At 36.2% G+C, this 25,556-nt stretch overlaps 1 protein-coding gene and 1 non-coding gene across 3 annotated transcripts; one reads left to right on the forward strand and one right to left on the reverse strand.

Moving 5' to 3' along the window:
• Positions 1–5,284: 5,284 nt before the first annotated feature.
• Positions 5,285–9,220, reverse strand: LOC107634372 (uncharacterized). 2 transcript variants are annotated; one of them, XR_015907136.1, is made up of 5 exons: positions 7,253–9,220; positions 7,038–7,134; positions 6,724–6,782; positions 6,448–6,542; positions 5,285–5,961 (listed from the first exon to the last, which is right to left on the reverse strand). XR_015907136.1 is itself a non-coding variant. In XM_016337889.3 (4 exons), the coding sequence occupies exons 1-3, from the start codon at positions 7,465–7,467 to the stop codon at positions 6,729–6,731; spliced, it is 366 nt and encodes a 121-aa protein (XP_016193375.1). In that variant the 5' UTR covers positions 7,468–9,218; the 3' UTR covers positions 5,285–6,542; positions 6,724–6,728. The 2 variants fall into 2 exon arrangements, 1 of the variants encoding a protein (XP_016193375.1); XM_016337889.3 differs by having other exon boundaries at positions 5,285–6,542; positions 7,253–9,218.
• A 15,554-nt stretch (positions 9,221–24,774) lies between these two features.
• On the forward strand, positions 24,775–24,882 carry LOC148570309 (small nucleolar RNA R71). Its single transcript, XR_015909051.1, has one exon. It is a non-coding gene; the product is annotated as a small nucleolar RNA R71 (small nucleolar RNA).
• The last annotated feature ends 674 nt before the right edge of the window (positions 24,883–25,556 follow it).

Below are 25,556 nucleotides of genomic sequence, written 5' to 3' on the forward strand. Positions count from 1 at the left end.
CTTCAGCCTTTGCTTTCTGTTGGCTTTCCCATGCAACGATTTTGGCTTCCTCTTTCTGAATCCTGCAATGAAATAGAAGTTCATCGGAAAACACACAATCAGAACAACTAAATTATATGTCTCTAGTTCATTGAATGATATGAACATAACAATGATGACATACTTGGTTATGTCCATGGTGGACTTTGCAATATCTGAACATGAAGTTTGGATTTCACTATTACTTTCTTGAAAGGAGGTGAGCTTTGTTGCATGACCTTTAGGCCACCTAATAACAGTAGCCTCACTATCAACCTCAACATCTCTAACCTCTAATTTGCTATTTTGCTATTTTCTAATAAAATGCAGATGCTTTATAGCACATTAGTTAAAACAGTAGAAAATAGCAGAAATCATCCAATAAAAAGCAAGAGCTAACCACTAATCAATTCAATAAAACAGCAAAAAATATTCAATAATCATCCAATTTTCTTGTTTACAAATTAAAACAGCAGCACAGCAAGAGCTCATCACTAATCAATAGAACATTCACTTACCCTAATGCTAAAGCACCAGACCACTGAAGCAAGAATCCAAGAATTGCCGAGCCAAAAATCACGGGTGTGTTTCTGAAGTTCCAACCAAAGGATAGGACACCCGGAGGGTCTAAGCAGGGCATCATAGCAGCCAGGAAAATCAACGTAATAGGTGTTCTTTTCCATATCAGACTGTTAATGAATGCATAAATTAGACAAAACAAAGAAATAAATCATTTAATGCAAAGAAATAGATAGGAAGCACAGAGAAATTGGCATTAAAAGGAAGTAACAATGATAAAAATTACTCACGACAAAGCTGTCTAGTTCTCTTGCTGCTACAGTCGAGATCAGAGGATTTTATTTACAGCACTTGGTACAATCCACGCCAATGCCACACATGCACCAAAAAAATGGAATTGCAGATCAGTCACCGTAGCCACAACAACACCGATAGATACCACTGTTAATGCTATAGCCTGTAAAGCGACAAATAATATACTAGGCATTTGAAGAAATCATGGTTAGTTCCAAATTCAGTCTCAGTTTACTTAGTTTAGCTTTGTTGTAAATTAGTGCCACATACAAATGCTAAAAGTTGACCCACCTAACCGAAACTTATGCTTCAACTACATTATAGTTATAGTCTGTTAAGTGAACTTAAAATACAAAGCTTTACAACATAAAAGGACTTGAAAAAAAAAAACTAATCTTAGAAAATTATTAATAAGCAAACCTTGACAGAATATAGATCAATAACAGTAGGTGTGTGTTCTATGGCCTCGTCAATTTTGGAAAGAGCAACTTCATATTGCCCTCGTCTGTCATAATGCTGCACCGGAAAAAATCAGAAAGTTCATTTGCTAATCTTAGATTTTCTTTTGCTGCATACCTTCAACTTCTTCAAATTCGAGTTCCTTCACCAAGTCAGCTGCTGCATTATACTCAAACCTACAAAAGAATTACAATTTAAAACCAGAAAGTTTTACAAAGCTAGATATAATAATGGTCACCAGATTTTCAACAATAAAACATAAATTCAGACAGCACATAACATTCAATGAAAATTAGTAGACCCATTTTGAACTTGCTGTTAGTAAAATTTCGTAAGATGGTTTCAGTTAATACGTCCCTAACAACTTCTTAAGTCCAGGAACTGAGAATGCACGTTAAGGCAAAACTGGAATAGTACATTGACCTGCTCGCCTTCTCTTTGTTATCCTTATACGTGGTGTAAGGTAAAGTAAAACTTCAATCAGTAGCATCATATCAAAAGCCAATGTAGCTCAACAAAGTAACCTATGACAAACAAATATAAAAAATTGGAATAAATGACCATTTGTACCCATGAGAGATGAAAACGCTGACATTTGTACCCATGATAGCCTGAAACTAAAGTTATATCCATGATAGATTCCCTTCGTGTGACAAAAGTGTCCTGACTTGGATCTGAGCTTGGTTCGTAGGAATCCGATCCTACGTGGCACTCCAAACCCCAAACCCTTTAAATATAATCTAATTTTAATTTATAATTTTATTCCCCATCTTCTCTTCCCCACTTCCAAACTCTGAAACCCTACCACCGCTCTCGTTCCTTGCTACCACCATAGCCATCAACATCATCGACCCACCGTTTTCCTTTCTCGACGTTTCTGCCTCTTCCTCAACAGCCTCTTTCTCCTCTCATCGTCAACATCAAAAACCTCATCCTTATTAAGGTTTTTTAAATCTTCCAAATTCCCAAAATTTTTCATCATTTCTCACTTCTCATTGGCGCCACTCACCAAGGGCGTAACCTTCCTCTGATCACATCTCTGTAGGCGCTGGAAGCACTGGTTCGTCTGAGACAAAAACGCTGTCATCGTGGTAGCCTTTATCGTTACCATTTTTTGCTACATGCACCAGTTCAAAGGGAGACTAGGAGTAGCTTGGATCTAGATCGCTGAACCCGAAGATGTCTGGTGAAGCAGACGGAGAAGTGTGGTCAACGATGGGGACATTGCCGCCGGAGAAGTTGGAGTAGCCGCCGTATCCGGAGAAGTTGTCTTCGTCGGCGTGGTTTTGGTGGTGATCGGAGTCGACGCTGTAGGTATCAAAGGCAGACATGTCTTCTATCTCTATGTTATTTTTGTTCTCTCTCTCTTCTGTACAAAAAAGGGTGCTTCGTTTGCTTAGCTTAATTGAACAATTGTATTCAGAGAAAGAGAGAGATGCTGTTAAAAATTAGAACATTTATTTGAGAAATAAATATTACCAATACGTTCATATCTGTGTTCCTCAATCGCGTGTCCTTTTCTCCTTCACTTTGATTTTTTGTGTTACTGATTTGTGGAGTGGCTGATAGATGAAGACGAGGGGGACGATGATGATGTTGTTTTCCTTGAGAATTCTTACTACCTGCACAGTTACTGGGCTGGCTTGGTTGACCGGTATGAAGAGATGGTTGAGAAGTACCATCCCGGATTTGGAGTGCGGAAGAGGAAGGGGAGGTTGAAAAGGTGACGATGAAGGAAGAGTGGTTGGAAAGCATGAGAGTGAGGAGGGTGTCCTTGATGGGGTCAGAGGTGGTGGGGAGGGAGAAGAGGATGGCTTTGTCGGCGTGAAGGACGGAGTGGATGGTGAGGGAGTGAGTGTTGAGGAAGAAGGGGCCAGAGTGGGGTTTGAAGAGTGAAGAGTGGGGTTTGGAGAGAGAGAGAGTGTGTGTGAGTAAGAGAGAGAGGGGTTGAAGATAAGGGAGGGAGTGCCACGTAGGATCGGATTCCTACGAACCAAGCTCAGATCCAAGTCAGGGCACTTTTGTCACACGAAGGGCATCTATCATGGGTATAAGTTTAGTTTCAGGCTATCATGGGTACAAATGTCAGCGTTTTCATCTCTCATGGGTACAAATGGTCATTTATTCTAAAAAATTGTGAAACAAAAGATCTTTTCATCTTTATCAGATCATAACATTCCCAAATGTAGAATTGCTTGAACTTCTAAATGTCCTTAGAGACAAAAATAGAATCACTCCCAAAATTGCAATCCAAACAAGAAAGGCATCAATACATTACACAACATTAGATTTGATAATAATTAAGTTATAGATGTAGTAGTAGTAGTGTGATTTAATTATAGTTAGGGATTGGGGTTAGGTGATGGTGGATAAAATAAATAATTACTCCGTAGACATAGTAGAACAGTTGTAAGCGACACTTCAAGCCATCGAAAGGTTACCATTCAATAATAATAATACTAAAAGTTGCTTGTAAATAAGTCAAGCTAATGATTGAAACGGCCAGAATGATGCATATGCAATGTGAAGTGGATTTACAAACTAAAATATGTCTGTAAATACCTTAAAGGGAATAACAAACAACATAAAATAGAAGACCAATATTTTAATGTGACAAACTGACAACATATGTTAGAGTGATGGATGCTTAAATCAATAAAAAAAGAGTGCCTTGTATTCTGTTCTTTTCCTTTCAAGTGATGCTAATCAAATTCCACTTCAACACAGAACTCAGCATGAAGTCCAACTTTGAACTCAATTTGCTACCAGGACTACTTAGGTTATGGTCAAATTGCATAGTAAAATAACAAGCAACTATGATATGGCCATAGGTTATATAACCTTATAAATGAAAATTGTCATGAAATGTATATCATGGACAAAGGAGCAAAACTGATCAGTAAGTTTCTGATAGTGCTTTCATGGTAAAATTTATCTCGCTAACAAGAAGTAAACAACAACAATAAAGCATGTTGAGTATAACTACAATTATAATTGAAAATAGCAGTGTTATTGAGCACAAACTGATAGAAATTCTTCCCATGAGTGAATGAGTGTGAGAGCAAGTGTGTGCCTGTGCAGGATGCCTGTGTCCAGATGATCAAATTGTGTTTAATGCACCCACTTTGTACCCCATTCTGTTCTCTCTTATTTGGTACGTTATGTTTATCCCTTTGCTCGCCCATCTCTGACATTCCATTTCCACCATTTCCTACAAATCAACACAAACAAAACAAATTAATTAATTCCACTTCGTAATCGCTCACTGCACAATTAAAACATATGCAACTTAACCACGGGTTCCCTAAAATCATCTAAGACTTGGATCACGAGACGATCAGCAGGCCAAGAAGGATTACAAGCTGCTTGAAGAACGAAACTCTCGCACGATCTAGAATTTTCACAAATAAATTTGCGTTGTAAGTATAGCTTCTAGACCGACAATAATTCCTTTCTTACAAAAGTTTGGTTGTCACAAGTAACAAAACCCAATAAAATTTATAACCGAAGTATTTAAACCTCGGGTCGTCTTCTCAAGGAATTGCAGGGAGGTATGATTTATTATTGGTTATGTAAAACAGTATATTTTTGGGTTTTTAAAATAAGGAACAAGTAATTTAAATGACAAAAAAAATAAATTAATAATAATAAAATCTCTTGGCAAGGTATGAGAATCTTAATTCCTATCCTCGTTATCCTTATCAGGTGTGATGAGAATTGGATTCTGCTCCCACTTTAATTAATCTTTGCTAAACAAAGGAGAGTCAAGTGGACTAATTAATTTGATCCTCAAGTCCTAGTCAACTCCTTTGGGAAGACTAGAGTTATTGGAGTACAAATTAACCAGCAGAGAATTCCAATTTCAATCAACAGCTGAGTTTGATAACTCAAGTGTTGCTAATTACTTAACCAAAACCAAAAGAAAAGAAAATCTATTCGAATAAAAATGCCTTCAGATGGGAAGCAACAGTAACATAAATAAAAGAAAGAAATCTTAAATCTGAAATACATCAAATTGCATTAATTAAGAAAATCATAACATGAATGGTTCATAAGCCAAATTGGCAACATAAATAATTAAACAGAGAGATAGACAAGTCAAAGCACTAGAATAAATAAAAGTAAAAAAGAAATTAAATTAAAGGAACATTGAACCTGTAATTGAAGAGATAACCATAAAATAAGAGAAATCCTAAATCCTAAATCCTAAGAGAGAGGAGAAAACCTCTCTCTCTAAAACTACATCTAATCCTAAATTTGTGTATATTAAAGCTTGATTGTGATTGTCGAATGAATGGATGGATTCCCTCACTTTATAGCCTCTAATTTGTGTTTTCTGGGCCGAGAACTGGGCCAGAAACAGCCCAGAAATCGCTGGGGGCGAAATCTGCCACGCTGATTTTCGTCACTGCGACGCGTCCGCGTGGAGCACGCGTTTGCGTCATCTAGCTGTAAGGCCACTATGGCAAATTATATATCAAATCGAAGCCCCAGACGTTAGCTTTCCAATGCAACTAGAACCGTCTCATTTGAACCTCTGTAACTCAAGTTATAACCGTTTTAGTGCGAGAGGGTCAGGCTGACAGCTTTGCAGTTCCTTCAACTTCTTGTATTCCTTCCACTTTTGCATGCTTCCTTTCCATCCTCCAAGCCATTCTTGCCTTGTAATCTCTGAAATCACTTAACACCCATATCAAGGCATCGAATGGTAATAAGAGAATATTAATATTAGCAAATATAAGGCCAAAAAAACATGTTTCCAATCATAGCACAAAATCAGGAAGGAAAACGTAAAACATGCGAATTGTATGAATAAGTGTATGAAAGATTGATAAAATCCACTCAATTGAGCACAAGATAAACCATAAAATAGTGGTTTATCACTGCTCCAATAGAAAACCTTGTACTATGAATAATAAGAATCAAATAAAAATTAAACATGGTATTAAATAAATAAAATGATAAAAATTAAATAAGTATCAACTCATTTTTCTTCTCATCAAACTTAGTACTACGAATCAAGCAACTCAATTTTGAGATTTCAATTAGTTCATGCAAGTAAAAGAACTCATAAGGTCAAATGCAGATGAACCAAGCGGTGCTGAAGAAAATTAAACAAAGTAAAAGCATTAATAAGAGGGTTATATATATAGGTACCGTCGAATCAATGGATTTCTGGTTCATGCAATACTCCTCAAGCTTTTGAAGCTCTTGAGAGAAGTTTTGCAAATACGGGAAGAAGGCACCTGAGGCTAAGATTGGAACACAGAGTCAGGTAGTAGCAGCAAAGCAAAAGCAGATAAGCTATTCAATCAATCAGTTCATAATTTCTTATAAATATAAATCAAGCTAGAGCATTAACAGCTTCTCATATCAGGTTATATTGTTCTAGTATGATTTTCAAATGAAAAAAATATGGAATCCATGAATTACCTTTTTCAATGATTTGGAGTGCTTACAGCTAAAGAACCACACTCAGCAATGATTTTGTTCTGCATAAACACAAAAAAAAAGAACAAAACTTAGTTGCACAAATGAACCAATTAACCTTCTTAGATTTAACTACTATAATGACAGCAAAAGAACCACGTGACATTATTATATGAGGCTCAAACAATTATCATTTAAACTTCTCTAACTACTTGCGAATTGAAGAATCAGAGAACTAGGGACACACAAATGAATCAGAGAATAAACAACATAAACAAAGAAGCACAAATGAATTTTGTTTAGATGAGAAGCCAAACCTTGCTAGTAACCTTGTTCTTCGGAAACTTGACGGTACCTGTGGTTCTCTCCTTCCATCGGTTCCGTTCCTTGTCAAATTTGTAAAACTTCGATTTCCTAAAATCAATTGGAAAAGAGTAATAACAATTAAAAGCACAGATTTATTGTAATATTCAAAATAAATGATGAAATGATGATCGAAGATTTACTGAAAAAGCACAAAGATTTACTCAACAGCTGCGACGGTGACCACACTGACGGCTCCCTCTCATGCGTCCCCCTCCTCCGCGACGGCAACGGTTCTCGTGGCTCCCTCATCGGCAACGAGGAAGCACGACGGTGACTAGCGCGACAGGAGCAGCTCCTCTTTCCCCTCCTCGGCGACGGCGAAGAGTGAAGCTCTTCCAGCGGTGGCGACGCGTTTGGTGACGGCTTCTCCTCTCTCATCATCGCACACACTCTGTCTCTCGGGTTTGACTCGACAGTGGCGGCGGGATGGTCTTCGATGTAGCTGGCAGCAAGGCAGCGTCTCCTTCCTCGAGCTCTCCTCTTCTGCGTGGGTGAGGTGGTGCGTGTGTATTGTGTTGTGTGCGTTGGAGAGGGGAACAGAGGGAGTGGGGCTGCGGCGCTGTTGTGAGGGGAAAGGGGGGAGTGTGGTGGGTGTTAGGTTAGGGTTTGTGAATTAAAAAGGGGTAAGGTTAGTGTGCCGGAACAGGGAGCGCCAGCGATGTTCTCTGGCGATGTTCTTTAGAAGGGCCTTTTTCTTTAGGGTGAATACAAAGGGTTGGAAGAGTTTTAGGGTTTGAAGGAGAAAGATAGAGTCTCAAAGAGGGTGTGTAATGTAATTCACTGATTGTAACTTTAAAAAAAAAAATTAATCTTTTGGCCACGCTTTTGAAGCGTGCCAAAAGAGTTGTAGGAAATGGCCACGCTTTTAAAATGTCACTATAACAAAACTCTATCGCCACACTTTAAAAGCGTACTTGTTTCTTTCTATAGCTACGCTTAAGCGTGGCAAAAAAAAGTGTGGAGAAATCTCGAATCAATCGCCAACCTCATAAAAGCATAGCCGTAGACCCTTTTCGCCACGCTTTTTAAGCGTAGCAAAAAAAAGTGGCTAAATTTCTAATTTATCGCCACCCTCATAAAAGCGTGGCCATTGACCACTTTGGCCACGCTTTTAAAGCGTGACAAGAAAAAAGCGTGGTTATTGGCCTTTTTTCTAAAACAAGGAGATAATCTTGTATTAGCAAACCTTTTCTAGAGCAATTGAAGATTTTAATCCTTATGTAAGCATGCACATGCTTGCAGGAATCTATCATAAATTAATTTTTTAAATAAATCGTAATTATATTTTGATATTCTATTGATATTTAAACATAAGTTAATTTTTAATTATTTTTATGTCTTATTTTAATTATATTTAAAATATTTCTTGTTTTAATAAATAATAATATGTACTATTTCTTGTCTTATTTTATTCAATGCTGATACGTGATGGTATTTAGGTGTGTCTAAGTATGTCTGGAAAATTTTTTTATTTTTTATTAAGGCACGATTGGACTCAGTAGACACGTGTGTCAGACGAGTGTCGATGAATGTCGTATCCGAAATGTGTTTAACACATAGATACGATAACTTAAAGAAGTGTTTGTGTTTCATAGTTTATTAAATAAGTGATAGATACTCAACTGAATATTCCTTAAGAATCCCATTGGTTCAACTATTCAAGATCTGAACTCTTAAAATAATTTTTCGCCCGTACTAGAAAAAATATCCACAAAGGTTTCTTTTTAGTGCAAAGGAACTACTAGTGTGACATATCATTGAGGAATTTAATTGACAGAATTAAACAAACAAATCAAATTTCATATATTTAAATGAGTAAACTTGTGTCAAACTTTCAAATTGTACACAGTGTATTTGAATAAAACAAAGTATAGCGAAAATTACAACCATGAAGAAAAAGAGGTTGTTAATAAATTGCAATCATAAAGAAGAGGAGGTGGTTAATAAATTATTAACAAACTCAGAAAAATTAATAATAATTAATAATAAGTCAATAATTAACTCAGAAAATTAACAAACTAAGATTAACTCAGAGAATTAACAACAATTAACACTAATTAACTAAAAAAATTAACAATCAACAAAACACCATCAACTTAGAATATAACAGAGAAAAATAATTCAAAGAAGCAATGGAGAAGTGCTTACTGACGAGAGAGAGAGAGAGAGAGAGAGAGACGGTTCAGTGAACGTGAGCAACGCCAAGGGAGAAGTAGTGGGAGGATACAGTAAGGCTAGTCTGGTGGAGACGTGAGGCTTCTGTGACAACGCTAGTACGATAGCACCCTCTGGTCAATGGAAAGTAGTTCAACGATAGGGAAGGCAGTGATGAGTGGCTACTAGGGCTAGCTATTTTCGAGCCTCTCTTCTCTAATGTGTGGGGATGGGACTATAGGTTTAGGCTTAGGTTTACTAATTGCAAAATTTGATTTCTTTTTTTAAATAAAACATTAAATCGACGATGTTTTGACGTTTAGTAGCATTTTTAGCAAAGCGGCCACACCTTAAAAAATCGGACCGATTCCAATAGTTCACCAATTAACTGTCAGTTCGGCCGATTTTTCATCTTTTTTGTTAGATGATTCTTTGACACAATTGGACTGGCCGAAGGACAATTTTCGGTTAATCCGATTGAACTGGTCAGCCTAGTTCAGTTTTCAAAGCCATGGTAATTATACAGTCAAAATTGGATATCATGTTGCCAAAAAGGAATTGAAAGATATGGAAATAGATACTCTTTCACTCAGCATAGATTTAGAAGACATTTGGAATCTCAAAGTTTCACATAAAATCACATATTTATTTGGAGGGTCATCCACCATATAATCTTAGTAAATCATAATCTATTTAATCCATAATACTATCCACAATATAATCCACTAGAAGTCTTAATTGTATTTTATGCAGGGTTGAGTATGAGACAGTTGAACATGCTCCCTTATTATGTCTATGGACAAGAGCGGCATAGTTTGGACGACAAAGCCAATGCACACCAGACAAGGAATCAACTACAAGTTTAGGATCATGGCTAATGGAGAGATTCAAAACCATAAGATCATAGCGAGGAAATGAAAAGGAGATAATGGTGGCCAGAATTGCATTTATGTGTTGGGAAATTTGGAAAGAGAGGAACATAGCTATGTTAACAATTCAGAAGTAAATCCCAAAGCAACAATCATAAAGGAAAAAATCATGGAGACATAATTCACAAAAGTAACTAAAGCTAGCAGAGGAAACAACTCAATCAAAGGAAAGCTCTCAACATAGTAGGAGTAAAGAAGTTACGTGGAAGCCTCCACCGAGGGATTGGATGAAAGCGAATGTGGATGCCACATATCAGAAAGATTCTACAAAAAAGAGAAATTGAAATGATTATTAGAGATAATTTTGGTAAACTCTTCACTAAGGCAGCAGAGAGAATTATTGCATCTTCAAGCCTGGCAGCAGAAGCTTATGCTATCAGAAATGCTCTAATTTTAGCAAAAAAATCTACAAATAGAGCTAATTCTCATTGAATCAGATAGCCTAGCTTTAGTATAAGCTCTGAAATCAAAATCCAACATCGAAGAGGTGGAGCCAATTCTTTAAGACATACATGTCTTGGCAGTAAACATACCAAAATGTGAATTTACTTGGATCTTTAGAGAAGGGAACACCCTTGCCCATCTGATAGCAAAGCGGTGCTTGGCAGTGGAGCTGGAACCAAACTGGAGTTGGAATATACAAGGTGAACTCAAAGCAATCTTATCTTGTAAAGCACGTAGAGCCTTGAATTGGGGGAGCTGGCTGTGGCATACTAAAGCAGAGAGAACAGGGGATCACCAACTTTTTCTTATTGTAGATGATGCAGCAGTTGCACCTACTAGAAGGGGAGCAACCACCTTCTTAGAATATTAGCCGATCAAAGGAGGCCCGAGCTAACCACCATCAACACAGTTCTTCAATCTTTGGTAGCACCTAGATTATCTTTGAGTATTGCAGACACCTGTGGTGGCAGCGACGCTCGACAGAGATGATTCAATCCTAAACAGTAGGAAATAATGCTCAATCAAGCAACATATTAGAGAAGAAGTCATCGAGGTGACAAGGAATTTGTTTTTCTTCATTCTGGTCTCTTAGCTACCTTTGTAAGAGACTGAGGTAGCCATGGATACCATGAAGCAGTATAATAGTTGGAGGACCTCAGTAGTGACGAAAGGCGGTAGTGTCGCCGTGTTTTGATGGTGGATGTCTTATGTTCTTGAGCAGCGACGATGGCACCAAAAGTTTCATTGTTGACCTTCGATGCCAGGATGGAAAAACAAGAAGAAATTGGACGCTACAACCAGAAGAGGTCACAGTAGCTGGTTATGGCAGAGATTAAGAATCGGTTCAGCCATGGAGTAGTGCCAAGATAGTGTTAATGCTGACTAAAGATGAGGAAACGGGTGGGAGGGAAGATCTGTTGGGGCTGGGTGATGGGTTCCGGATCAGGTAAGCCTATTGACCTTTGGTCCTGTCCAAAAACGAAAAATCCTCTTATGTGTTGATTCCTCGAACACTTTTGGCAAGGCTAGAGGTTAATTCCTGACATAAAAAAGAAGTGAGTTCCTTTGCTTTGTTATCTCAAGATTAATGAAGGCACAATATATTCTTCACAAAAAGAAAGTAGAAAATTAATAGGTTACTTTTAAAGGAATCTGATAGTACAAATTAGTTATGATTCAAATATTCATAGTTTTCTTTGAGAATATGTAGGAATGTAAGCGTTGATGAATTTGCAGTAATAAGACTGGGAACATTCTTCCAGCAGCTTTTGATAATATTTATTTGGCTGTATCTCTGGTGGTCGCACATGCGATGGCTACCGGTGGCTATGCATTGACCAGCCAACGAAGAAAGGACACATGCAAGAAGAGGTTGTTTTCATTAATCTCTGTTTAACATTTAAGCACGGCAACTCCTTGGTTGTTATTATGGGGATTGGATTGTAAATAGAGAGATCCCCCATGGCTACCAATGGTAGTTGCTCGAATGGCCATCTCCCACTGAGTAATGGATGTTGTCCGAGGATTTGTCATCGTAATGGGTTCATACTATGTTGTAGAGTGGGGAACAATGGAACTAACAGTGCTTGTTCAAAAATGGGTAACCCAAGGGCGTAAGTTTCAGAGGTGGTCGTAGTTGGTGGTTGGAGATGCTGCATTAATGGAGGTGGTTCATCTATGAAATGGATCACAAGTTCTCCTATGAGAACCAGAAGTCACCAATGTTGCCAATGTTAAATTCATAAGTAGCGTCATTTCCGTCCATAAATCGTCCGATCTGGTTGCATAACGGGGAGATGAATTAACAACGTTGCCTTAGTTAAGTTGTTTGACCTGGCTGTATAGCAGGGATATAAAGACAACCGAAAGTCCATCTCAAGTAGCTGACGATGGTTGTTCTCTGTGTGAGGTTGAAAGAGACAATATTTTTTGTTTAGGTGGCTTATGCGAAATATTTTCTCTTTTGGACGGAGCGTTTCTTTTCTTTCTTTTTTTTTTTTTTTTTGTTAGAGGATGGGACTTTACTGAAATGTTATTTAGTGCAACTTAGATAATGTTGTTGTAAAAAAATATATATGGTACATATTTGGGTTGCTTATGGTTTTTTGTTGTGTTTAAGAATCTATTCTAGAGTAATCCATTAATTTGTTGGGAAAAAAATAGTTGGGTTAACAATTGTGCTCCTGCATTTGATGAAAAAATAAAAGAAAAATATTAAAAGTATTTAATTTTTTTAATTAAAGGGTAGATAATACATATATTTTCTTCTTAATCCTGTTTATTTAATTGATTTATGTCAACTAAAAGAAGTTATACGCGTGGTTTATATTTTAAAACTCACAAAAAATTGAAGAAATATGTATCACATTTGAAGAAATAAAGAAACGTATTTGTGCAATTTTTTGTAATTTAAAACTACTTTTTACACAATAATTTCCTGTAATTTTGATTTGGACAGAATGAGTAATTATTATAATATAATTTACAAATTGTAATTCAATTAGTTTAATTTGTATGCAAAAGAATATGACGTAGACTAATAATATACTAGTTGAAATGGAATATAAAATAATCTCAATACCGAATAAAATTATAAAGAATAAAAAATTCTTGAATTATGTTATACTACAATGCATTACAATAATTAGTATGTGGATAGATTATATGTGTAATTAAGTGATTTGCGTTTAAAAAAATTATGTTATTAAAAATGTTTATATTTTTTTAAGAAATAAAAATTTCTCATGATCATTATTTTATTGGAAGATACTATTTAGTATTTTTAGAATTTCAATAGCAGTGTTTAACATACGACTGTGAAGCTCAATGAAAAACAACAAAATGAAGGAGAGGCTGGTGTTAGTGAAACAGTGAAGAGGAAGAGTGGTAACAGCGTGGAAGAGATTAGGGTTACCTTCTGTTTCAATACTACGGAGATATTAGGTAATAGGTATGACAAAAAGATTGAGGACAGGTGTGACGGAGCATCGGCAATGGTGGTGCAAGGCCGAGAGGTGCCGCCGATGAAGGATTTGAAGGGGATGGGTGTGGAGGCGCAGGGAGTATTCTGTGAAATAATGAGGAGAACGCATAACCGAACCCATATTTTAATATTTCTGACGGAATATTTTAAATTACAGGCGGATTTTCTGTCTATAATAAAAATGATTTAATTAAAACCCAGTATTTTGATGATTTAAATATAGACGAATTTTCCGTCGGTAATAATTTTCCATAAAAAAATACTAATTTTTCTGATAGAAATATCGATAAATTCTTTTTTTTCGTCTGTAAATTCATGGTCATTCATTTTACTTTGTTTTCGACGAAATTTTTTTTGCAAAATCTGTCTGTATTTCCGTGGGATAAAATCTGTCAGAAATATTCGTCTGTAATAAACAATTTTCTGATGGTGTGTATATGTATATTTGAACTAAGAACGTAGTAAATGAGATGGATCTTAAGGGACAACACATCTAATCTTTGTACTATTCCTAACGAAGCTTGTTTTAACTTGATGCATAGCTTGACTACGAGTAAAGCAAGTGTCTCAGAATAGGACAAAAATTGACATAATTAGAAAATTCATAAGAAGTAATTATTTTTCTAAAATACTTGTAAGTTGTTCCTACATGGTACATTAGTGTTTCAGTTAAAGTGACCAAAACACTTGAAAATGTTCCAATCATTTGTTACTTTGATATATTAATTGAATACAAATTTAAAAGATTTTTATTATTATTATTATTTGGTCAAATCATATTATTAAAGCACATAATATGTAATTTGCATATTAAGAAACAATGTGTACAGAGATATTGGGTATATGAAATGCATTTAAAAAATATATATAAACATTGGATTAAATAGCAATATTTTTTTAGGAAAATTGATTACTTTATGTGTTGTTTTCCAAAATGTACAAATTTACTCTTCCCAATTTTAGTTCATTTCATTTTTGGAACCAAAAAAGGAATACTAACGCAAGAATGAGTTAAGTAATGTATTTTGTCTTAAGACATTATTAGTTTTGGTGATTTTTCCTCTAAATTTTAACTTCGTGCGTTAGATAGCAGTATCTTATTTGAATTAAATTCTATTTTCATCATAGCAAGTGAAGGAAGCATGCATTAGTAGCAGGGAAATTTGATATGCCGCTAGTTAAGACATTAGTCAAGGTTAAGGAGTTACTTTAACATAAAAGTTAGAATGAAAAGACTTGCCCAGAATGACCTAAATTAAAAAAAAAAAAGAAAATAATTATTTGTGCAATTTACATAAATAAATTGTTACACCTTTAAAATTACACAATTACATTATTTCCAAAATGAAGACGTAAATACATTGTTTTATATATCTATAAAAATCGCTACTGGCAGTAACGATTTACATAAACACAGAATCCGCTGCTGCCAACCGCGGATTACGTTCAAATGTGGCAGCACAAAAACCGCTAGAGCCTGTCGCAGTTTCTATTTGTTTGGGGTTAGTCATAAACCGTTACTGCCAGCAGCGGTTTATGTGCATAGGGCTTCATGCGTAAAATAAATAAAAAATAAATAATTAATGGTATATACTATTTAAATAATATCATAAATAAAAAAAGTTAATTTATCATTTCATACTATAATTTAAAAAATATAAATATGCATGTAATAAATTTTTTATTTGTATTTATTATTAAATAGCAAATCAAAAAGTGAGTACTCACTCTTTTTAATAATAGCAAATCAAAGGGTGAGTACTCACTCATTTTAATAATAAATACAAATAAAAAATTATTACATACATATTTATATTTTTTATTTTATTCATCAAAATTATGATGCTATCACTATTATTTATCCAATCAATCAACTATAAAATATAAATAATTTTTATTTTTTAAAATCTTAGAAAATATAAATGCAATGACCTTTTGAGTTATATGGTTAAGATTTAAAGATAATTTTTTAAATACATATTAATTGATAAAATTTTATATTCTTATGAATTATTTTTATAAATTAAAAAAAAGTTACTAATACCTATCAGAATAATTATACCTCTCTATCAACATAAATTTAATAAATATATAAAAATTTGTATTTTAAAATTTAAAATTAATTTTATTTTAATTTTTTAAAATATTTAAATAAAATATAATTTTAACATAAGACTTCTACAATTACAGAAAATATATATTATTTGGTCTTGGTTTATAAATTTTAAAAGAGATGAGAATAAAAAAAATTAGTCTTGATTTATATAATTTAATATTGAGTACTCTATTTTTTTTATTTGTAATTTGGTCTCACTTTTAATAATAAATATAAATAAAAAATTTATTACATGCATATTTATATTTTTAAATTATATTGTGAAATGATAAATTAAATTTTTTTATTTAAATAGTATATACCATTAATTATTTATTTTGTAATTATTTTTTAGATAAATATTAGTTTTACTATTTGTTTTCATAATCAATGTAAACCGCTATAGCCTCTAGCGGTTTACGCACGAAGCCCTATGCACATAAACCGCTACTGGCAGTAGCGGTTTATGACCAACCCGAAACAAACAGAAACCGCGACAGGGTCTAGCGGTTTTTGTGCTGCCACATTTGAACGTAATCCACGGTTGGTAGCAACGGATTCTGTGTTTATGTAAATCGCTACTGACAGTAGCGGTTTCTATAGATATATGAAACAATGTATTTGCGTCTTCATTTTGAAAATAATGTAATTGCGTAATTTTAAATGTGTAACAATTTATTTATGTAAATTGCCCTAATTACTTAGTAGAAAGAGATAAACCTGGAATGTTAGAAGACATACCGTAGCATATGTGGTAAGGGCACAATTACAAAGAAGATATGGACCCCATTGGAACCTACTCCCTTTGACTTGTGATGAATTCACATTTAACGATAAATTTTGGATTGATTTGAGTGGCTTTTTTCATAAAAACCCACATTTATTCACCTAAATAGCATATTTATGTGTTTCTCTCTAAATTGTATCTAATTGTAAAAACATGCTATTTTGTGCTTAATTTAATTAATTTTATTCTACTTTCATCCTATTCGATGCCTTGACGCTTTTGATGAGTGATTTCAAGTGTAATAGGTAGGAATGGCTTGATAAGGGTGGAAGAGAAGCATGCAATTGGGAGAAAACATGAAGAAAACAAAAGAGAAGCACACAAGTATGTGTGCGTACGCAAACATTCTGTGCGTATGCACAAGAGGAAATCAGCATGTGTGTGTACGAACAAGTCCCTGCGTGTGACTTCATCAAAAAGTCACGTGGCTCGCGATTTTGAGGGCTTTTTGGCCCATTTCTAAAGGTGTTGAAGCATATATGAAGGGGCAAGCAACACCAACTAAATACCATACACCATACAACACACTTAGGGTAGTGTTAGGTAGTTTTAGTTTAGGTTTTCTCTCAATTTTTTTAGGGTTTAGTTAGGGTTTATATTTCAAGTTTACAATTCCCAATTTTGATCTTGGATTCTAGTTATTTCCTTTGTAAATATTTCTTAATTTCCTCTCTTTTATTACATGTTCTACACTTTCTTACATTTTAATGCACTTTGTCAATATATACATAGTTTTGCAATTTTGAGTTTGAGTTAATGAATTTGATGTTTGATGGTTATTTTATGTTTGTTGAGTTGCCATTGTTGATTTTGTTCCTTGGTTGTTCATAGTTTTGAGTATTTTTACAAGTTTTCCATGTTTTGTGAATATGCCTACCATGTGTTTGATGAAATTCCAATTTTGATTATGAGGTAGAATTTCACTCCTTGACTTTGGAAAATGAGTATATGAAATACTAGAGTCATAATGTCCGACATTTAGTGATAATTCTTAGGTTGTTAGTTGTTATTTTTTTCACTAACGCTAACTTTTTACTAAGATAGTTAGTAAGTTAGCTAGGATTTGTGGATTAATAACAATTATACTCACTTGACTTACTCTTCGATGTTAAGGGTTAACTAGGTGAGATTAATCCATCATAATTATCATAGTTGTGGTTATGACAAGGAAGGAATTCCATAACTCATCCCAAGTCAAGGTTCCATTTATGCTTTGAACCACATTTCCATCTTTTTAAGCTTTTACTTGTTCATATTACATACATAGTTCTTTTATTCCTTTATTATTCTATTAATTACAATTTTGAGTTTTCTTTTATTTCTTAATTGTTTGCTTCAATAATTGAAAAACTCCTTGCTTTCCATAACTAAAATTGTACGCTTGTTGTCACTAGTTACTAGGGAGAACGACCCGAGGTTTAATTACTCTCGGTTATTTTTATTTGAAAATTAAACTTCGATTGGGAGGATCCATTGCCGGTTTGGATTATACTTGCAACGGAAGAAATTCTTATTTTGAGAAATTCCGAATCAGTATAATCCCCTCACATCAAGTTCTTGGCGCCGTTACCGGGGATGTAGTGCATTGAGTGCCATAATTTTGGTTGTTGTGAATATGTGAATAGTGTGAATAGATACTTTTTGGGTTGTTTGTTTGCTTTTGTTAGTAATTAGGATTTTATTTCTTTTGTTAGTTGATGTCTTTTGTGGTTATCTTCTATTTTTCTCTATGAGTTATCACCCTATTGGCTTGGAGTTTGGTTATTACAAGGTTGTAGGGAATGGCGATCTTAATAATGGTGTGTGCACCAAGGGTTGAGCTATCACTTAAGGGAGGAGCCACATTCATATGGTTTATCCCCATGGCAATCTCCTTCTCCATACCACTATGATCATACTTCATCCTATAGTGCATACCAACCACCATATTCCTATGAAGCCTACCCTCAACATTATCCTCAACCACAACACCCTCAAGCCTCACTACATTACCAAATACCTCCTTGCGATCCACTTCCATATCCATCTCACAACCCACCTTATGAACACTCCAACATCATTACTCCCATAATCACCTTGACCAACTACCTTTTCATATGTACCACATCAATATCCTCACTCTTATGAACCAACCCCCATTTATGAAGACTTCATCCCATATGATGAGCCTTCTATTCCAGCTCAACCGGTCTTAGATGACAATGAGCAACAAGAATCGGTCAAGCGTCATCAAGCCATCATGGCTACCTTGACCGAAGTCTTAGCCTGCTTAAACCCGCCACATTCATGCCGCAATCAAAGCAATTTTATGGATGAATGTGAAGAACCAACCTCATTTGAAGAAAGCGAGAAGAGGGAAGGTTTGGAACCCTAAGTGGAAGAGGAAGAATTGAAGCATGATTTGTCACAAGTGGATGAAGTTGAGCTTATTGAAGTTGAAGAAGTGGTTGAAGAATTGGTGAGGATTGAACAAGAAATGGAGGTTATCAAAGAGGAGAGCAAGGGAGCGAAAATTTCAAGGCTATTGGAAGTCTCCCTTCCTAAGCAATCATCCAACACACCATTTAAGTGGGTAACAATCTCCTCCTTTAACTTTATTAACTCACATGAATATGCTTTGTTGGAAACAGATGGTCAACTTAGGAAACTTTGTGGAGTGCTAAGTGAGAAAGAAATCAAGGTTGGGGTACATAGTGGATTAAGGCTAACTAGGGTTGTGGTGCACGAAATTGTAATCATCAACAATGGCGCCAAAGGCTTGGTGCTCTCAAACGTGAATCACACTTTGTCACAACTTCGCACAACTAACCAGCAAGTGCACTGGGTCGTCCAAGTAATAAATCTTACGTGAGTAAGGGTCGATCCCATGGAGATTGTCGGCTTGAAGCAAGCTATGGTCACCTTGTAAATCTCAGTCAGGCGGATTCAAATGGTTATAGAGAATTGATAATTAACATAATTAAAAGATAAACTAGGATAGAGATACTTATGTAATTCATTGGTGAGAATTTCAGAAAAGCGTATAGAGATGCTTTCGTTCCTCCTGAACCTCTGCTTTCCTGCTGTCTTCATCCAATCATTCCTACTCCTTTCCATGGCAAGCTGTATGTTGGGCATCACCGTTGTCAATGGCTACATCCCGTCCTCTCTGTGAAAATGGTCCAATGCGCTATCACTGCATGGCTAATCATCTGTCGGTTCTCGATCATACTAGAATAGGATTTAATATCCTTTTGCGTCTGTCACTATGCCCAGCACTCGCGAGTTTGAAGCTCATCACAGCCATCCCTTCCCGGATCCTACTCGGAATACCACAGACAAGGTTTAGACTTTTCAGACCTCAAGAATGGCCGCCAATAGTTCTATCCTATACCACGAAGACTCTGATCTCATGATCAGGAGGCTAAGAGATACGCATTCAAGCTTGTTTGCATGTAGAACGGAAGTGGTTGTCAGGCACGCGTTCATAAGTGAGAATGATGATGAGCGTCACATAATCATCACATTCATCATGTTCTTGTGTGCGAATGAATATCTTAGAGAAGAAATAGACTTGAATTGAATAGAAAAATAATAGTACTTTGCATTAATTCATGAGGAACAGCAGAGCTCCACACCTTAATCTATGGTGTGTAGAAACTCTACCGTTGAAAATACATAAGTGAAAATAGGGTAGACATGGCCGAGTGGCCAGCCTCCCATGGAGGTCTAGAGATATAAAAATGATCAAAAGATGTCTAATACAATAGTAAAAGGTCCTATTTATATCAGACTAGTTACTAGGATTTACAGAAATGAGTAAATGATGCAGAAATCCACTTCCGAGGCCCACTTGGTGTGTGCTTGGGCTGAGCATTGAGCTTTACACGTGTAGAGGCTTCTCTTGGAGTTGAACGCCAGTTTGTAACCTGTTTCTGGCGTTTAACTCTACTTTGCAACCTGTTTCTGGCGTTTAACTCCAGAATAGGGCAGGAAGCTGGCGTTGAACGCCAGTTTGCATCGTCTAAACTCGGGCAAAGTATGGACTATTATATATTGATGGAAATCCCTGGATGTCTACTTTCCAACGCAATTAAGATCGTGCCATTTGGAGTTCTGTAGCTCCAGAAAATCCACCTTGAGTGCAGAGAGGTCAAAATCCAACAGCATCTGCAGTCCTTCTTCAACCTCTGAATCTGATTTTTGCTCAAGTCCCTCAATTTCAGCCAGAAAATACCTGAAATCACAGAAAAACACACAAACTCATAGTAAAGTCTAGAAATGTGATTTTTATTTAAAAACTAATAAAAATATATTAAAAACTAACTAAATCATACTAAAAACTATGTAAAAACAATGCCAAAAAGCGTATAAATTATCCGCTCATCACAACACCAAACTTAAATTGTTGCTTGTCTCCATGCAACTGAAAATCAAATAGGATAAAAATAAGAGAATATACTATAAATTCCAAAATATCAATGAAACTTAGCTCCAATCAGATGAGCGGGACTTGTAGCTTTTTGTCTCTTGAATAGTTTTGGCATCTCACTTTATCCATTGAAGTTCAGAATGATCGGCATCTATAGGAACTTAGAATTTAGATAGTGTTATTGATTCTCCTAGTTTAGTATGTTGATTCTTGAACACAGCTACTTTATGAGTCTTAGCTGTGGCCCAAAGCACTTTATTTTCCAATATTACCACCGGATACATAAATGCCACGGACACATAACTGGGTGAACCTTTTCAGATTGTGACTCAGCTTTGCTAAAAGTCCCTAATTAGAGGTGTCCAGGGTTCTTAAGCACACTCTTTTTTTTTGCTTTGGACTTTGACTTTAACCGCTCAGTTTCAAGTTTTCACTTGACACCTTCACGCCACAAGCACATGGTTAGGGACAGCTTGGTTTAGCCGCTTAGGCCAGGATTTTATTCCTTTAGGCCCTCCTATCCACTGATGCTCAAAGCCTTGGATTCTTTTTTATTACCCTTGCCTTTTGGTTTTAAGGGCTATTGGCTTTTTGCTCTTGCCTTTTGGTTTAAAGAGCTTTTGGCTTTTTCTGCTTGTTTTTTCTTTTTCTTTCTTTTTTTTTCACCATTTTTCTTTTCTCTTCTCTTTTTTTTCTGCAAGCTTTTGTATTCACTGCTTTTTCTTGCTTCAAGAATCAATTTTATGATTTTTCAAATTATCAATAACATTTCTCCTTTTTCATCATTCTTTCAAGAGCCAACATATTTAACATTCATAAACCACAATATCAAAAGACATATGCACTGTTCAAGCATTCATTCAGAAAACAAAAAGTATTGTCACCACATCAAAATAATTAAACTAGTTTCAAGGATGAATTAGAAACCATGTACTTCTTGTTCTTTTGTTTTTAGAACAGTTTTCAATTAAGAGAGGTGATGGATTCATAGGACATTCATAACTTTAAGGCATAGATACTTAAATACTAATGATCATATAGTAAAGACACAAACATAAATAAAACATAAAGCATAGTAAACGAAAAACAGAAAAATAAGAACAAGGAGATTAAGGAACGGGTCCACCTTAGTGAGGGTGGTGTCTTCCTCTTCTTGAAGAACCAATGGTGCTTTTGAGCTCCTCTATGTCTCTTCCTTGTCTTTGTTGCTCCATCCCTAGTGATTTTGGTGCTCCTATCCTTAGTTGCTCCCAATAGTTGTGTGGAGGAAAATATATCCCTTGAGGTATCTCAGGGATTTCTTAGTGAGGGAATTCCTCATGCTCTTGTTGTGCAGTCAAATGCTCTACCACTGAGCTATGGACCCTTGATATGAATCTCTCCATCTCCCATGACTCGGAGGTGGAAGCTTTTGTCTTTTCTTTCCTCTTTCTAGAGGTTTCTCCGGCCTTAGGTGCCATAAATGGTTATGGAAAAATAAAAAGCAACGCTTTTACCACACCAAACTTAAAAGGTTTGCTCGTCCCCGAGCAAAAGAAGAAAGGAAGAAGGATAAGAAGAAGAAAAATGGAGGAGATGGAGAGAGGTGTGTATTCGGCCAAGGGGAAGAAGAAAGGGATGTGTTGTGTGAAAATGAAGAATGAATGAGGGGTTTATATAGGAGTGATTGAGGTGATTGGTGAAGGGTATTTGTGAAAGAGAGTTATGAAAAGGTGTGAAGAGGAGAGAAGAAGTGGTGGGGATCCTGTGAGGTCAAGAACTTAACATCCCTGCTCCAATTAGGTGTGTAAAATGCCCTTGCTGTGCAATCCTGGTGTTTAACGCTAGACTGCTGCTTGTTTCTGGCGTTAAACGCCCAAATGTAGCTTGTTTCTGGCGTTTAACGCCAGGTAGATGCTTGTTTCTGGCGTTAAACGCCAGCTTGGTGCTTGTTTCTGGCGTTAAACACCAGACAGATGCTTGTTTCTGGCGTTTAAACGCCAGAATGCTCTTCCTCCAGGGTGTGTTGTTTTTAATGCTATTTTTCATTCTATTTTTTATTTTTCAGTAGTTTTTGTGACTCCACATGATCATCAACCTAATAAAACACGAAATAAAAATAAAAATAAAATAGATGTAATTAAATAACATTGGGTTGCCTCCCAACAAGCGCTTCTTTAATATCAGTAGCTTGACAGTGAGCTCTCATGGAGCCTCATAGATGCTCAAAGCATTATTGGGACCTCCCAACACCAAACTTAGAGTTTGAATGTGGGGGTTCAATACCAAACTTAGAGTTTGGTTGAGGCCTCCCAACACCAAACTTAGAGTTTGACTGTGGGGCTTTGGTTGACTTTGTAGTGAGAGAAGCTTTTCATGCTTACTCTCCATGGTTACAGAAAGAGATCCTTGAGTTTTAAACACAAGGTTGTCCTCATTCAGTTGAAGGACCAATTCTCCTCTGTCCACATTAATCACAGCTCTTGCTGTGGCTAGGAAGGGTCTTCCAAGGATGATGGATTCATCCTCATCCTTCCTAGTGTCTAGGATTATGAAATCAGCAGGGATGTAAAGGCCTTCAATCTTTACTAACACGTCCTCTACTTGTCTATAAGCCTATTTTCTTGAGTTGTCTGCCATCTCTAATGAGATTCTGACATCTTACACCTCAAAGATCCCAAGTTTCTCCATTACAGAGAGTTGCATTAAGTTTATTCCTGACCCCAGGTCACATAGAGCCTTTTCAAAGGTCATGGTGCCTATGTTACAGGGAATTAGGAATTTACCAGGATCCTGTTTCTTTTGAGGTAATTTCTGCCTATCCAATGCATTTAGTTCATTGGTGAGCAAGGGAGGTTCATCTTCCCAAGTCTCATTACCAAATAATTTGGCATTCAGCTTCATGATTGCACCAAGGTACTTAGCAACTTGCTCTTCAGTAATGTCTTCATTCTCTTCAGAAGAAGAATACTCATCAGAGCTCATGAAGGGCAGAAGAAGGTTCAATGGAATCTCTATGGTCTCTAGATGAGCCTCAGATTCCTTTGGTTTCTCAAAGGAAAACTCCTTATTGGTCACTGAACGTCCCAGGAGGTCTTCCTCACTGGGATTCACGTCCTTCTCCTCCTTTCTGGGTTCGGCCACACCAAGCAAGGTAATGGCCTTGCACTCTCTTTTTGGGTTCTCTTCTGTATTACTTGGGAGAGTACTATGAGGAGTTTCAGTGACTCTTTTACTCAGCTGGCCCACTTGTGCCTCCAAATTTCTAATGGAGGACCTTGTTTTATTCATGAAACTTAGAGTGGCCTTAGATAGATCAGAGACTATATTTGCTAAGCTAGATGGATTCTGCTCAGAATTCTCTGTCTGTTGCTGAGTGGATGATGGAAAAGGCTTGCTATTGCTAAACCTGTTTCTTCCACCATTATTAAAGCCTTGTTGAGGCTTTTGTTGATCCTTCCATGAGAAATTTAGATGATTTCTCCATGAGGGATTATAGGTATTTCCATAGGGTTCCCCCATGTAATTCACCTCTGCTATTGCAGGGTTCTCAGGATCATAAGCTTCTTCTTCAGAAGATGCCTCTTTAGTACTGTTGGATGATTCCTTCAATCCATTCAGACTCTGAGAAATCATATTGACTTGCTGAGTCAATATTTTGTTCTGAGCCAATATGGCATTCAGAGTATCAATTTCAAGAACTCCCTTCTTTTGAGGCGTCCCATTATTCACAGGATTCCTTTCAGAAGTATACATGAACTGGTTATTTGCAACCATGTCAATGAGTTCCTGAACTTCTGCAGGCGTTTTCTTTAATTGAATGGATCCACCTGCAGAATGGTCCAATGACATTTTAGATAATTCAGACAGACCATCATAGAATATATCCAGGATGGTCCATTCTAAAAGCATGTCAGAAGGACACTTTTTGGTCAGTTCCTTGTATCTCTCCCAAGCTTCATAGAGGGATTCACCTTCTTTTTGTTTGAAGGTTTGAACATCCACTCTAAGCTTGCTAAGCTTTTGAGGAGGAAAGAACTTGGCTAAGAAAGCCGTGACCAGCTTATCCCAAGAGTTCAGGCTATCTTTAGGTTGAGAGTCCAACCATATTTTAGCTTTGTCTCTAATAGCAAACGGGAAAAGCATAAGCCTGTAGACCTCGGAGTCAACCCCATTGGTCTTAACAGTATCACAGATCTGCAAGAATTCAGTTAAGAACTGAAAAGGATCTTCTTATGGAAGTCCATGAAACTTGCAGTTCTGTTGCATCAGAGAAACTAATTGAGGTTTTAGCTCAAAATTGTTTGCTCCAATGGCAGGGATTGAGATACTTCTTCCATGTAAATTGGAATTTGGTGCAGTAAAGTCACCAAGCATCTTCCTTGCATTGTTATTATTTTTGGCCATATCTCCTTCTTTTTCAAAAATTTCTGTCAGATTTTCTCCAGAGAGTTGTGCTTTAGCTTCCTCTTTAGAGTCCTTTCAGGTTCAGGATCAGCTTCAGCAAGAATATTCTTATCCTTGTTCCTGCTCATATGAAAAAGAAGAAAACAGAAAAGAAAATATAGAATCCTCTATGTCACAGTATAGAGATTCCTTTATGTGAGTAGAAGAAGAAAAGAATAAAAGAAGAGAAATTCGAACACCAGGAGGAAGAGAGGGTTCGAATTTTTAGATGAAGAGAAGTA

Source organism: Arachis ipaensis, chromosome B3 (assembly GCF_059453495.1).
Source record: "Arachis ipaensis isolate K30076 ecotype BB chromosome B3, ASM5945349v1, whole genome shotgun sequence".
NCBI classification, from domain to species: domain Eukaryota; kingdom Viridiplantae; phylum Streptophyta; class Magnoliopsida; order Fabales; family Fabaceae; genus Arachis; species Arachis ipaensis.